Source organism: Neophocaena asiaeorientalis, unplaced genomic scaffold (genome assembly GCF_003031525.2).
Source record: "Neophocaena asiaeorientalis asiaeorientalis breed wild unplaced genomic scaffold, Neophocaena_asiaeorientalis_V1.1 scaffold62, whole genome shotgun sequence".
Taxonomy (NCBI): Eukaryota; Metazoa; Chordata; class Mammalia; order Artiodactyla; family Phocoenidae; genus Neophocaena; species Neophocaena asiaeorientalis.
In genome coordinates this window covers 2,881,413-2,896,070 of record NW_020175191.1, presented here as the reverse complement: position 1 = coordinate 2,896,070, position 14,658 = coordinate 2,881,413, and the positions used below count along the sequence as shown (strand labels likewise).

The 14,658-nt window shown below is 39.9% G+C and overlaps 1 protein-coding gene across 3 annotated transcripts in view; it reads left to right on the top strand.

Annotated features, from left to right (window-relative positions):
• Positions 1-14,658, top strand: part of DENND2C (DENN domain containing 2C) — a 35,167-nt gene that overhangs the window by 10,741 nt on the left and 9,768 nt on the right. For all 3 annotated transcript variants that reach the window (XM_024764853.1, XM_024764855.1, XM_024764854.1), the window contains 7 exons: positions 1,649-1,836; positions 5,789-5,898; positions 7,485-7,554; positions 8,468-8,545; positions 9,131-9,271; positions 9,753-9,901; positions 10,379-10,556. In XM_024764853.1, coding sequence (XP_024620621.1) covers positions 1,649-1,836; positions 5,789-5,898; positions 7,485-7,554; positions 8,468-8,545; positions 9,131-9,271; positions 9,753-9,901; positions 10,379-10,556 — 914 coding nt within the window. The remainder of the gene's footprint in view (positions 1-1,648; positions 1,837-5,788; positions 5,899-7,484; positions 7,555-8,467; positions 8,546-9,130; positions 9,272-9,752; positions 9,902-10,378; positions 10,557-14,658) is intronic.

The window sequence follows — 14,658 nt, the reverse complement described above, 5'->3', positions numbered from 1 at the left end:
CAGCATTAAAAATCTCCCATGGTAGAGTGAGGCAGACCAGTGTAGTTCTTAAGATGGAATGTTCTTCCATCTTAAGAGGGGAGTGGCAGAGCTGCACGTTCAGACATATGTGCAGCAGCCAAAACAGAGTATGTGAGTCATTCTCTGAGGCAAATACTTTGCATTAAATATCTGATTTTTTCATAGTCATTCGAGTATCTTAGATATCTCTGACATTGGGACAGGAAACACTGATCTGTTTCTTATTCATAGGTATTTATATTCTAAATTATTGTGCCGTTTACTTTCTGTTAGAATATAGAAGATGCTGTGCTTTTTCGGCTGTATTTGTTCAAGCAGTCATAGTGCTCTGTATCCTTCATCTAATGGATTTTCACAGCAAATTATTTAATTTCTGTTTAACTGAAGCATGGAAAAAATAGGAGACCTGAATTATCAAAGCTGAGTACAGGGCAGTTCCAGGTCTGATACTCTGATCTTATGATTAATAATCATGTGCTCCTACCAGTAGCCTAAATTGCTTCAGGTGTTTGATTCTGTAGGCTGACTGAAGGTGAAACTTAAGTCATCATCAGGTTCAGCTTGGATGTGTAAAGATGATTAATTTTGTTCTGTTGCTACTGAGAAACAGGCCCTAAATTTTTCTTGACTTGAACTGAGCCCTCTGGAGTTTGGAGTAAGGAAGGTTTGCCTAGAGCACTAAATGTACCGGATAATTTTGGAGAGGCACTCCAAAATTATTTTTTAAGTGTTCTTAATATTTTGATCTACCTTGTAACTTCTTTGGGGGCAGAATGCATCATATCTCAAAAGAAAAGCGAAACAGTTAGTGCATGAGTCTTTCCATCATTGGCTCAGAATGACACATAAGCAAATCTCTGGGATGCTTAGACTATTTCTTCTGCAAGTACTGCATGTCCCCTAGTGGAGACTACCCCAAATTATTCAGAATTTAGAGATAAATGAGAATAAAGGATAAATGGTACCCACTTTTCGGTGGCATTGCTCATACTGTTTACATAGTATGCTTCTATGAATTCTTTCTTTTGAGAAGTAGTCTGCTAATGGATACCTTCTTACATGTCATTTTTCTCTCTTGCATTTAGCACCATTTATTGATAAGTATATGTCCATTATTAGTAATATATGCCAAGGAGAAAAGGGAAAAGAACATTTCTTTAATGTGAGGATAGTTTTTGTTTTAATTTGATCAAACTTGTCTCTTTAGGAACTTACCTTCTATAGGACTCAGTTCTTTTATCAGATCTTTTCCCCCACCTAAGATTTCATGGTCCCCCAAATGGCATCTTTTGTCAGGCCAGTGCTTTTACCTGACATTTTCTGTGTATCCTGGTGTCATGCCATGAAAGATGGGATGGCACAGAGTATGTGTTGGGACATACATAGGTATCAGTTGGGACACAGAACATCGGTCCCACTGCAGGGCCCCCAGGTGCTTGTGAGAATCTGCACTTGTCCTCCAAGTGTGTCATAGCCCTAACACGTATGTCTGGGTGGCAGACATTGGTTAGTCAACATTCATTAGCAACGACTGAGTGAAGATTAGTCCTGCGTGGGTCGTGACCTCTGGATGCTAGAGGGAAGATAGGGCTATAAAGGAAAACAAGACTCCGTAATCTCATCGCAGGTCGCTACAAGCGCATAGCGCAACTGCAGCAACCTTCCAAGAGGAATCCTCACTACCAGACCTTAGAGCGGGATCTAATTGAATTACAGGAGCAGCAGCTGTTTGAACTTTTTGTGGTGGTGTCTCTACAGAAGAAGCCATCAGAAATAAGCTACATTCCCCAGGTCATACAACAATTCCCTAGCAAGGTAAGTGCATGGAGGCTATGAGGCATCCAGGAACGTTTCTGTGTCTCTGTGTATTTATTCCCTTTCTTCTTGTTTACTGTTGTCTCAGTTAGCTTTTACTAATACTGTACTTCTTGTAGGATCCGGTGCACTCTAATGATACCTTGTGTCAGGCATGAGCTGCAACCAAGGGGGGATTAAAGCTCATTATTCAAGTTGGGCTTTTATCTTTTGCTCTGCTATTTACTAAGTGACCTTTAGCAAGTTACAGAGCCTCAGTTTTCTCATCCTTAATGAGGGGAGTGATAAATGGGGCAGAGTAGGGTAGCAGTTCAGAGCATGGACTGGGAGCCAACTATCTGCATTTGCCACTTATTAGCTCTGTGACTTGGACCAGTTAAACTGCTCTGTGCCTCATTTTCTTCATTGGTCAAAGGGGGATAATCTTCATAGTGTCTACCCCCGTGGAGTTGTGGTGAGGATTAAATGAGCTAATTATAATTAATATAAGGCACTTAGAACAGTGTCTAGCATACAGTAAGCACTATGTAATGTTATTCCCTATTAGTGAGGATTTAATGAGATAATGTATGTAACGTGCTTAATCCAGTTCCTTGCACACAGTAACACTTGATAAATGGTAACTGTTATTAACGGTATTATTTCATTTACTCTACCTTTTTCACAAAATAATTCATTCATTTATTTAATCAATATTTCATAAATGCCTACTATTTGCCAAGATTAGGTGCTGGGAATACAACTGAAATAGATCTTCTTGGTCCCTGCCCTCACAGAGCTTACAACATAGACCCCAAATGTGGCTCTGAGCTTTGTGGCAGTAAATACAAAGAGCATGATCATTACATCAGGGCTTAACAAACTGATGGCCTCTGAGCATATTTAGCCCACAGATATGTTTTTTGGGTTTGCACAGTAATAAAATAATAAAAAGTTTTGTTGTCAATTTTTTGTTTAAAGGTCATATTTCACATAAAAATCTGTATTTCTGCTTTCTCCTGAGAAACTAGAAAGACTGCCAACATTCAGCCTACATTCCTAAATGGCATGGATTGGCTGAAGCTGAGTAAGGAGCAGGACTGACTTCATGGGCATGTGACCAGTGCAGTCACACAAGGCCCCTCACTTACAAGGGCTCTGCACCCTGCTCCGCAGTCACCGTTGAAGTTCTTAATAATTTTATTTTTATTTTATTTTATTTTTTACGGTACGCAGGCCTCTCACTGTTGTGGCCTCTCCCGTTGAGGAGCACAGGCTCCGGACGCGCAGGCTCAGCGGCCATGGCTCACGGGCCCAGCCGCTCCGCGGCATGTGGGATCTTCCCGGACCGGGGCACGAACCCATGTCCCCTGCATCGGCAGGCGGACTCTCAACCACTGCGCCACCTGGGAAGCCCCAATAATTTTATATTTGAATCTGTGTTTTGTAAGTGAGAAGTGAGATCTGATGAGCCAGTGGGGCACGTGCCAAGGTCTTAAAGCCTTGGCTCAGGTATGCTGTCACCTCTCCAGGATGGGTTCTCCAGTTGTCCTCACTCCTACCCCTTGGTTCCCCAGGCCCCGTCTGGCTTCCCCCTTTCAATCCTCACTCAGTGACTGCTGCCACCCTCTGCACGGGCATGGAGGGGGTCAGCATCAGGCAAGCATTAACGCCGAAGTGTCTTAAGCAACACATGGTAGATCCTTCCCTACCCTGGGCATTGCTCCTGTGTTCAGTGGGTGGCCTGGTGGGGGCAAGCCTTTTCGCCACCCCCAATCCAAGTACTAAGCACGTCCCCATGTGGAGGCTACAACCCCTTGAGGGTCGCCTAGCTGCTGCGGGTTGGAGTAGTGGGCCCATGGGAAGGGAAGTCCTTGGCTCAACTTTCCCACCCCTAGTCAGGACGCAGAGTTTCAGTCCTGCAGCTGGCCCGAGGGGAAACCCAGCAGCTGGTGGGCCACTTGGGCACCAGATTGCAGGCCAGGGTCCCTGGGCACCTGTGAGAGTCTGCACTTGTCCCCAGGATCCTCGTGCCTGAGGGAGCATGCCATTAAGCAGAAAATCAAAAACCCCATTGCAGTCTGAGAAAGAAACCACAGAAGAAAGTAACAAGTTTTATATTTCATTTTACATTTATTTTGGTCCTGCTTTTTGAACAAGGGACTCACAGTTTTTCATCTTGCACTGTGCTCTGCAAATTATGTAGCTGGCCTTGGGAAGGAGCGATCCCTTTAAACAGGGACATTTACTCACACTCCAGCTTACTACTTGGACCACTTCTCTCATTATCTGCTCAGGAACTTTAGGACTTTGGGTTTAAACCCTGAGTTGCATGTTTCACTAGAAAAGCTAGTGAAGGGCTTCCCTGGTGGTGCAGCGGTTAAGAATCCACCTACCAATGCAAGGGACACAGGTTCGAGCCCTGGTCCTGGAAGATCCCACATGCCGCGGAGCAACTAAGCCCGTGCGCCACAACTACTGAGCCTGTGCTCTAGAGCCCTCGAGCCACAACTACTGAAACCCGCACGCCTAGAGCCCACACGCCACAACAAAGAGTAGCCCCCGCTCGCCGCAACTAGGGAAAGCCCATGAGCAGCAACGAAGACCCAACGCAGCCAAAAAATAAATAAATAAAAATAAGAAAAGCTAATGAAGCACAGCTGAACTGAAATCTGAGACATTTCCTGCATGGGTTCTCATTTTTTAAGAAAGTCCTCACCAACATTCCTGCTGTAAATAAATCAATGTTTAATTTCTTATAAAAGTCCTTATTGTGGCCTGAGAGCACAGTGTCACTGCACTCTTTAGTAACACAGTACCGTAAGAGTCTAAAATAGATAGTCGAGGAATCAAATTTCCCATAAAGAGAAGCTTAATTTTTTTCTCTGTTGTTCATCAGTCTTACATTTGCAAAGAGAAATCTCGAGGTTGAACCTGTTTTCAGCACAGCCTGAATTATGGGTTTGGAACCAGATGAGGACCCAGTTGACTCTGACAGTAATTCAAGGATGTCTCTAAGCAAGTTACTTGGCGTTATTGTGCATTAGGCATCTATAAGTCTGGGAGGGAAAGAGCTGCCTGAGCCCCTCTTGATTCTGATGTGGAAAACCTTGAATGAAGATGATTGTGAATCATTTAACAGTGTAAAAATAATAGAATATGACACAACTAAAATTTTGTTAGAATGCTTTTCCGTTTCTTAAGGGCTTAATCTCTAAGTGACCCAGAATGGCTGCATGTTTTGTTTTAGAAATTAAAGGATAGATCGTTGGTATTAGTTACATGAAGGCAATATGGTGATTAGACTTATCTGCTAGTTTTTATACTAATTTTAAAATGTCTTTTGGTTTAACTAAATTTAGACTGTCCTTTAAAGTACAATACCAGACTTGCACAAAAGGTCTTCCATGCTAAAATCTTACAGGAAGTTGCAAACCTGTAATTAGGTAGCAAAGATTATATGCTAAGGGAAATGATTATATGTGGGGTGGATTCTAAAAATAGTATCTTTTCTAAGTAACATTCACCTGCCTTTTCAAAACATCTTGGACTATTGATCAGAGAGTGTCTTGAGCTAACTAGGTTTTTGCTATCAGTATATTGTAGAATAGATTTTCATTTATTTTATGTCCCACGATTCATAAAAATATTCTCACTAGTATGTTAATTCTGAATTAAGATTCTTCCTCTAGCTAAGAAACTGTTTTCAATCATTTCTCTTACATCAGATTATAGGATGTCCATAAGTACCCTTTCTATGTAAAACAGAATTCTTTTTCCTTAGAAATTCAGTTCTCAGTATGTTTTCAGTGATTACCAGTCTTGGCCTTCCTGTTTTATTAAATAGCACAAAACCACTCTGAGACACCTACCTAGACTTATCAGAGACCTCTTTTCCTAAGACCAGGCTGAGTTTATTTCTATACTCCGCTTACATAGAATATTAGTCACTTACAGTGTTATTTTTTTTCAGGGTGATCATGGCTGTAAGCAATCCAGAGACACTGAAGACAGGCTCAAAGTTATCCCAAAATTTTGTTTTCCTGATTCAAAGGACTGGGTGCCAACCTCAGAACTCAAGAGGTAAATAGACTACTTTATCTGATTTCTATTTGTTGGACGAGCAAAAGTAGAACCAGAATCTTTGAGAAACAGAGTCAGCAGTGAAGCTATGTGGACTCTGTGGCAGATCAAGGATGCAGTGGGAGGAAAGGAAGAAACGATTAGGACATTTCCTATGTGGGGCTCAAAAAAGAAAAACACAGTGTCAAAGGGAAAACAAGTTTGAGAGTCTCTTCAATTTGCCAATTCTGCAGGAAAAAAAGTTCCACTTTACATATAATCAGAAATGCCACCAAGTGGACAGAAAAGGAAAAAAGACTTGAACTTAGGGACTGAGAAACAGAGATAAAACATGGCAATATCTGCATCTTGTTATCTCCTTCAAGTTGTTAGAAGAAGCCATAGCCCAGATTGTATGTTCCCTGTCGAACTTGTACGAAGAGGGGGCTGTAGTTTGGAAGGTGTAAGTATATTGAGAAGGGAATTATAAGAAATTTCTTCCCAGTATCTAGAGGAAATTACTATTTTCAATTAATAAACCATCATCGTTTCATATCCTGCTTATAAATAGATAAGTGCTTTGTTCAAAACTGTAATTATTGATCATGTATTTAGGCTGAAAAGCGTGATTATGTGAACCATATCACATGCCAATGACCTGCTGGAAGACAGCCTCAGCTATTGCCTAAGTAGCTCTGCCCTTCCACCCCACGTTGCCTCCAGACTATGCTCCTGTCTCTCCTAACCAGTTTAGCCTGATCGCCGCTCTCATCTCTGAGTCATCAACTCTGAAGCTTTTGTGCTGTCAGTTGTACTAATTGCATAGGCAGCTTCTTTCTTATTGGCCTGGCTGCTCCATGGATGGCTTTCCCCAAGAGTTATGTGTGTTTATTCTAGAATGTCTGAAAAATACAGAGGAGTAAATAAAAAGCAGAAATTAAAAATCACTGGCATTCTGGTTACTCAGAGATAATCACTGGAAATGTTTTGAGATGTTCCCTTCCAATCTTTATTCGTGGCCAAATACAGACATATGTATATGTTGTTCAGATTTGAATTTCTTTTGATTGTTAATGAATTTATTTCTTGGGCATCTCTAGGTCTTCATTTTGTAAATTATCTGTGCATATTTTTTGCCAGTGTTTCTAATGAGATGGTAATTTTCCTAATAATTTTTATGTATTAAGGATATAAACTTTTCCCTATCACAGTTCCATATGACCTCTCAGAACTAAATAGAAGAATTTGGAAGGGAAGAATAGCTTATCAAAATTCTTTATAGTTTACCTATATATTTGACTAAACTGGACATTCAGCAAAAGGAAAATAGGCTTGATTAATAGCTGGACTAGATAAATAAGAAAGTAGAAGGAGCCAGTGGCATCAACAGCTCATCACATTCTATTCTCTCACTCCAGTACAAAGCAAGATATTCTCAAGGGCTGGACATTCTCCCCCAGGAGGAATGTGACTTGCAATAAATATAATATTGCTGCCTCCTCTTACATCACAAAATGACTGCTGTTGGACTCTAATTTTTAATTGCTTGTTCCGAGGAATGTCATAAGCAGTTGTTTGGATCTCAAACTATTGACTGTTTTTTTCAGTGAAACGTTCTCCTTTGTCTTAACTGGTGAAGATGGGAGCCGGTGGTTTGGTTACTGTAAGAAGCTCTTGGTAAGTCCCAGACTTGTGCTACAGGCAGCTTTGGTAGAGGAACAAAAGAGTCAGACTAGGAACTTCAGAAACACGATCTCTAGATGAGTTTGGGGGCTACTCAGTGATCTGTGTATTATAAAGAAGCTAGTTAAGCTTTATATTTTATTTATTTTCTTTATTTTTTTGGCTGCGGTGGGTCTTAGTTGCAGCACGCAGGATCTTAGTTGCGACACACAGGATCTTAGTTGTGGCATGCGGGCTTTTCTCTAGTTGTGGCACACGGGTTTCTCTCTAGTTGTAGCGTGCGGGTTTTCTCTCTCTAGTTGTGGCTCACGGGCTCCGGAGCGTGTGGGCTCTGTAGTTTGCGGCACACAGGCTCTTTAGTTGAGACGCATGAGCTCAGTAGTTGTGGCTCATGGGCTTAGTTGCCCTGCGGCATGTGGGATCTTAGTTCCCTGAGCAGGGATTGAACCCGAGTCCCCTGCACTGGAAGGAGGATTCTTTACCACTGGACCACCAGGGAAGTCCCAAAGCTATGTTAGCTTTAAACAGTAAGAGCAAGGTGGAGGTTAGCCACAGAGTGTTCCATAATAGAAATGGTATGGATTTATTTTATTTATTTGTATGTTTGTAATAGATGAAGAAAGCACTGACATTGTAGCTGAAGTCAGTCTGGTTATATTTGAGGAATGGAGTACAGTGAGCCAATCGAGGGAGCTCTGAGTTACTTCTTGCTTATGTGCCATCACTAAACTGGAATAAATCATACTATCATTTTTTTTTTAGCATTTTCTCATCTTTCAGTGTTCATTGAGAATGAGAGCTTTGGTTCCTACTCTATACTAAGGAGTATTAAGAGGTATTAATAGTCCAAATTAGTAAAGACTCGTGCTGCTTAATTTTTGCTTTGTTGTTGTTTTTTTTTTTTTAGCCAGAAGGCAAAGGAAAGCGACTCCCTGAGGTATACTGCATGGTCAGTCGCCTAGGCTGCTTCAACCTTTTTTCAAAGGTGAGTGGAGAATGGGCCCTGTGAAAATTGGTGTCCTTTCTGAGCTCTGAGTGAGTTTTTGTTTCTGATGACTTCACTAGGCAATGTTAAGTGGCATAGACTTTAACATACTACTTTAGAAAGGGTTCCCCATTAGTAGATTAGAACTACGGGTTTGAAGGCTTAAATTTAGACCTCTAATCCAGATGATGTTGCCCCGTCATCCTCATTTTGGTTTGCTAAACCTCCCAGCTTAAAGCAAAACGTTGCCTGAAGTTTATCTTGTCTCATCTCTTTCCCAGACACCAAACTGCAGGGTATTATTGTGTCACCTTCTTTGCCCCGGCCTTAGTGATATAAAAAGGGGCTTCTCTTCTAAAATTAAGTTGATTTACTTTAGTAACTTTTCTTGGAGATTTAAAGGTACCTCTAAGAGAAATGATGCCTTTAATGAACTTTTATTGGTTGCAGAAGCTTATCTGTCTTAAAATCTGTTGGTATTATTTTCAAGTTTGTGCACCCAGTTTGACAGTTCCTTCAATAGGATTCTTTTATGTTTTTGAACTGAGTCCCTAATTTAAAAAAAATTCTTTTGTGTGTATGTAGATTCTGGATGAAGTAGAGAAGAGAAGAGAAATGTCTCCAGCTTTGGTTTACCCATTTATGCGAAGTGTCATGGAAGCTCCTTTCCCAGCTCCTGGATGCACCATCACAGTAAAGAGCTACCTCCCTGGGGCTGGAGATGGGGTAAGTTAGTTCATTTTGGAAAGGTTTGATAGCTTCCAAAAAGCAGGCCTTACACTAGTAGGCCTTACCTGATAGAAACCTTACAGGATAGTTTTCTCTTTTTCATGAACTGCACAGAATATGTTTTGGTCACAAAAGCACTGGAGAAACATCCAGTTGATCTGTGAGATAGTTGATCCTAGACCCAAGAACCAGAGGTTTTCTATCATTTGTAGATTGAGCCCCTGCCTAATGTCTATTTCAGTGTGATAAATGAAGATTATACATACTATTGTCCAGTGGGATGAAAGATTTCACCAGAAATTTACAGCCCAAAAATAAGGTATTAAGTCTTGGCATTAGCGTAGGCAGCTTCACAAACTCCTTGTAGCAGACCCTCTCTCTTGAATTTAACCTGTAAAAGAATGACAGGATCCATTAGAATTGTCATTAGGGATTGTTTTCCCACCTCAGCTCCCCTGATTCAAATTTTGCATTTCAGTCAATTGAACTATGCCGACCCCTGGACTCACGATTGGAACATGTTGATTTTGAATGTCTCTTTAAGTGCCTGAGTGTGTGCCATCTCATTCGGGTCTGTGCCTCTCTCCTTTTGGAGCGGAGGATAATCTTTGTTGCCAACAGCCTAAGGTGAGAAATAAGTAAAATATGTCACTTCAGCCTTCAGTTGTTTTACTTGTTCTTACTATTTTAAAATTTGGGCATATTAGAAAACACTTAGGTAGGATCTCAGTTACCTAATGCTATAGTGACAAGGATAATCCAAAAGCTATTTGCATTCGGCTGTAACAGTGACTTTTGGGGGTTGCAATTAATTTACCTTCAAAATGTGTTTTGTTTAAACTGTTGTTAAAAATTGGGATTGCTTTTCTAAGTACACACTAGCTTTTAGCAATATAAATTGTGGGAAACAGCTAGATTGAGATTAAAGATATTCGGTAAATTAAGTTAAAATTTAAATAAAATGTTAAAATTTAATGAGTAATCACAGAATTGTTAATCTATGATCACTAACTGGCATCACTTTTGTAATTCTGTAACGTAATGTCTGAAATGCCCTCCATTGTTGTTCTTTATATGACACCGTTTGCTTTCTCCTCTGGCTAGCACCCTGTCAAAATGTGGCCATGCTGTGGTTGCCACACTGTATCCATTCACCTGGCAGCATACCTACATCCCAGTCCTGCCAGCATCTATGATCGACATTGTGTGCTCCCCTACTCCTTTCCTTATTGGAATCCTGTCTTGCTCCTTACCACAGCTCCAGGACCTACCCATTGAAGAGGTGAGATGGGAGAAATAGTACCTGTGGAAAAGACTGGGGCACTGGCAAATGAAAACAAGTGATCTTTAACAGTGGTGGATATGTCATTAATTAATAATAATATGTAATTATGATTGTTAATACATTATGCTATCATATTTTTGTATCTGTTTATGAAAGTGAGAAAAATCCTATAGTACACATGAATCTGAAGTTGTATCTTATTTGCAATATTGAACCATGGGCTAATTCTTGTGTTATTCTGAATAGGTCTTTTTTTTTTTTGAAACATCTTTATTGGAGTATAATTGCTTTACAATGGTGTGTTAGTTTCTGCTTTATAACAAACTGAATCAGCTATACATATAAATATATCCCCATATCTCCTCCCTCTTGCATCTGCCTCCCGCCCTCTCTATCCCACCCCTCTAGGTGGTCACAAAGCACCTAGCTGATCTCCTTGTGCTATGCAGCTGCTTCCCTCTGTCTATTTTACATTTGGTAGAGTATGTATGTCCATCATGCCACTCTCTCACTTCGTCCCAGCTTCCCCTTCCCCCGCGCCATGTCCTCAAGTCCATTCTCTACATCTTTGTCTTTATTCCTCTCCTGCCCCTAGGTTCTTCATAACCTTTTTTTTTTTTAGATTCCATATATATGTGTTAGCATACAGTATTTGTTTTTCTCTTTATGATTTACTTCACTCTGTATGACAGAGTCTAGGTCCATCCACCTCACTAAAAATAACTCAATTTCGTTTCTTTTTATGGCTGAGTAATACTCCATTGTATATATGTGCCACATCTTCTTTATCCATTTGGTGTTAGGGAGTGTTCTTATTTCATTCTTTTACATGTAGCTCTCCAGTTTTCCCAGCACCACTTATTGAAGAGGCTGTCTTTTCTCCATTGTATAGAAGAATAGGTCTTTTTTTAAAAATCATACACAGAAACTACTCTGGGTTAATTTAATAAATTGTTTCAGATATAAAACACGTATAGATAAATGCCCAAACAAAATGTATGGCTCAGTTAATTATCACATAGTGAATGCTTATGTAACCAACATTGGAATAGAATAGAAATATTATGGCAATGGAAACAGAAGTCCCCATCATGCCTTTTTAATTTAATTATTTTTAATTATTAAATTATTTAATTTTAAATTATTATTATTTTTTGGCCATGCTGCGTGTCTTGTGGGATCTTAGTTCCCTCACCAGGGATCAAACCCGCACCTCCAGCATTTGAAGCGCGGAGTCTTAACCACTGGACTGCCAGGGAAGTCCCCCATCATGCTTTCTTCTAATCACTGTTCCCTTCCCCACCCCTTGCAAAAGGTAACCATTATCTTGACTTTCATGGTGCTCATTTTCTTGTTTTGTTCATAGTTTAACATCCTAGGCATGTATACCTAAACAGTGTAATTCAGTTTTGCCTGGTTTTAAGCTTGAAATAAGTGAACTGATACAGTATTTTCTTTCTTTCTTTCTTTTCTTTTTTCAGTCTGGCTTCTTTGGAGCAACATTATGTCTTTTTTTTTTTTTTTGGCTGTTTTGGGTCTTCGTTGCTGCGTGTGGGCTTTCCCTAGTTGCGGCAAGCCGGGCTACTTTTTGTTGTGGTGTGCAGGCTTCTCATTGCAGTGGCTTCTCTTGTTGTGGAGCACGGGCTCTAGGCAAGTGGGCTTCAGTAGTTGTGGCACGTGGGCTCAGTAGTTGTGGCTCGTGGACTTTAGAGTGCAGGCTCAGTAGTTGCAGGATGTGGGCTTAGTTGCTCCGTGGCATGTAGGATCTTCCCTGACCAGGACTCAAACCCGTGTCCCCTGCATTGACAGATGGATTCTTAACCACTGCAGCACTGGGGAAGTCCCCAACATTCTGTCTTTAAGATTCATCCATGTTGATGGGTTTAACAACAGTAGTTTGATTATTCTAATTGTGTATAGTATTCCATTGTGTGAATGTGCCACAATTTTCTTATCCATTCTACAGTTGATTGACATCTGAGTTGTTTCCAGTTTGGAGTTATTAATAATGCTGCTATGAATATTCTTGTTCATGACCCTTGGTACATATGTGCATGCAGTTTTATGGACATATACTTGGAAATGGAATTGCTGGGTCATAGAGTAAACCTTCAACTTTAGTAGGTCAAGTCAAGCTTTTCCAAAGTAGCTGTGCCAAGTTAAACTTCCTCCAGCACTGTATGAGAGTTCCTGTTGCTCCACGTCCTTGACAGCCCTTGTTGTCATCAGTTTGTGTAATTTAGCCTATCTGATGGGTATGTAGTTGTACTCATTGTGGTTTAATTGGCATTCCTTGATTATGGTTGAGGGTGAGCATCTTTCTATATGTTTATTGGCCATTTGAATGTCATTTTTTGTCATCTTTTGTAAAATTCATAGGCTATATCCTTATACTGAATTGTTTACCCTCACTGATTTGTAAGAAGCGTTTTTATAGCTTCTTTTATAGCTCTGGATACGAGCCCCTTTGTAGCTTACCTTTTCATTCACCAAAATGGTGTTTTTTAAATACAGTGGTGTTCTTAATTTTTTTTTTTTTTTTTTTTGGTGTTCTTAATTTTAATGTGGTCAGAATTATCAGTTTTTTTATGATGAGTGTTTTTATGTGTGTGTGTGTGTGTGTGTGTGTGTGTGTGTGAACTGCTTAAGTTTTTCTTTATATTAACTTCATGGACATAGCCTCCTATATTATCTCTTGGAAGCTTTATTATTATACCTTTAATTTTTGTTTCTGAAGTCAGGGGCTTGATTTTTTTTATATATAATAGGAGGTAGGGGGAATTCCCTGGCAGTCCAGTGGTTAGGACTCCCTGCTTTCACTGCTGTGGGCGTGGGTTCAATCCCTGGTCAGGGAACTAAGATCCTGCAAGCCACACAGTGTGGCCAAAAAGAAAAAATGGAGGTAGGGGTCGTTTCATTTTTTTCATATGGATAGCCAACTATCCCAGTACCACTTATTGAAATAGCTCTTCTTCCCTATTACACTGATGGGTTAACCTTTTTTTCTCCCCCAGTTTTATTGAGATATGATTGACGTATAACATTGTATTAGTTTGAGATGTACAGCATAATGATATTATATGATATATGCATATATTTCAAAATAATTACACAGTAAGTTTAGTTAATATCCATCACCTCACATAGTTAGAAATTTTTTTTTCTTGTTATGAGAACTTTTAAGATAGACTCTTAGCAACTTTCAAATATACAGTGTAGTATTATTAACTGTAGTCACCATGCTGTACATTACATATCCAGAACTTATTTATCTTATAACTGGAAATTTTTGCCTTTTGACCCCCTTCACCCATTTCATCCATCCCCCACCCCCATGTCTGGCAACCACCAATCTGTTCTCTGTATCTGTGAATTCATTTGTTTTAGATTCCACATGTAAGTGGTATCTGTCTTTCTCTGCCTGACTTATTTCACTTAGCATCCATGTTGTCACCAATGGCAGGATTTTCTTCTTTATATGGCTGAATAATATTCCATTGTGTTTGTTTGTGTGTGTGTGTGTGTGTGTATGCATACACACATACCACATCTTTACCTAGTCATCTGTTGATGGACATTTAGGTTGTTTCCATTGTCATATCTGTTGTAAGTAATGCTGCAGTAAACATGGGGGTGCAGCTATTTCTTCAAAATAGTGATCTTATTTCCTTTGGTTTCATGCCCAGAAGTGGGATTGCTGAATCATGTGCTGATTCTATTTTTAATTTTTTGACGAACCTCCTTACTGTTTCCATAGTGGCTGAACCAATTTACATTCCCATAAAGAGTGCACAATAGTTCCCTTTTCTCCACATTCTTGCCAGTATTTGTTATCTTTTGTCTTTTGTTGCTAGCCATTCTAACAGGTGATGATATCTCATTGTGGTTTTGATTTGCATTTCCCTGATGTGGAATACCTTTTCATGTGCTTGTTAGTCATTTGTATGTCTTCTTTGGAATAATGTCTATTCAGTTCCTCTGCCTATTTTTAAATTGGATGGTTTGGGGTTTTTTTGCTATTGAGTTGTATGAGTTCTTTATATTTTTTGGGTGGTAACCCCTTATCCAATATATGATCTGCAAATGTTTTCTCCCATTC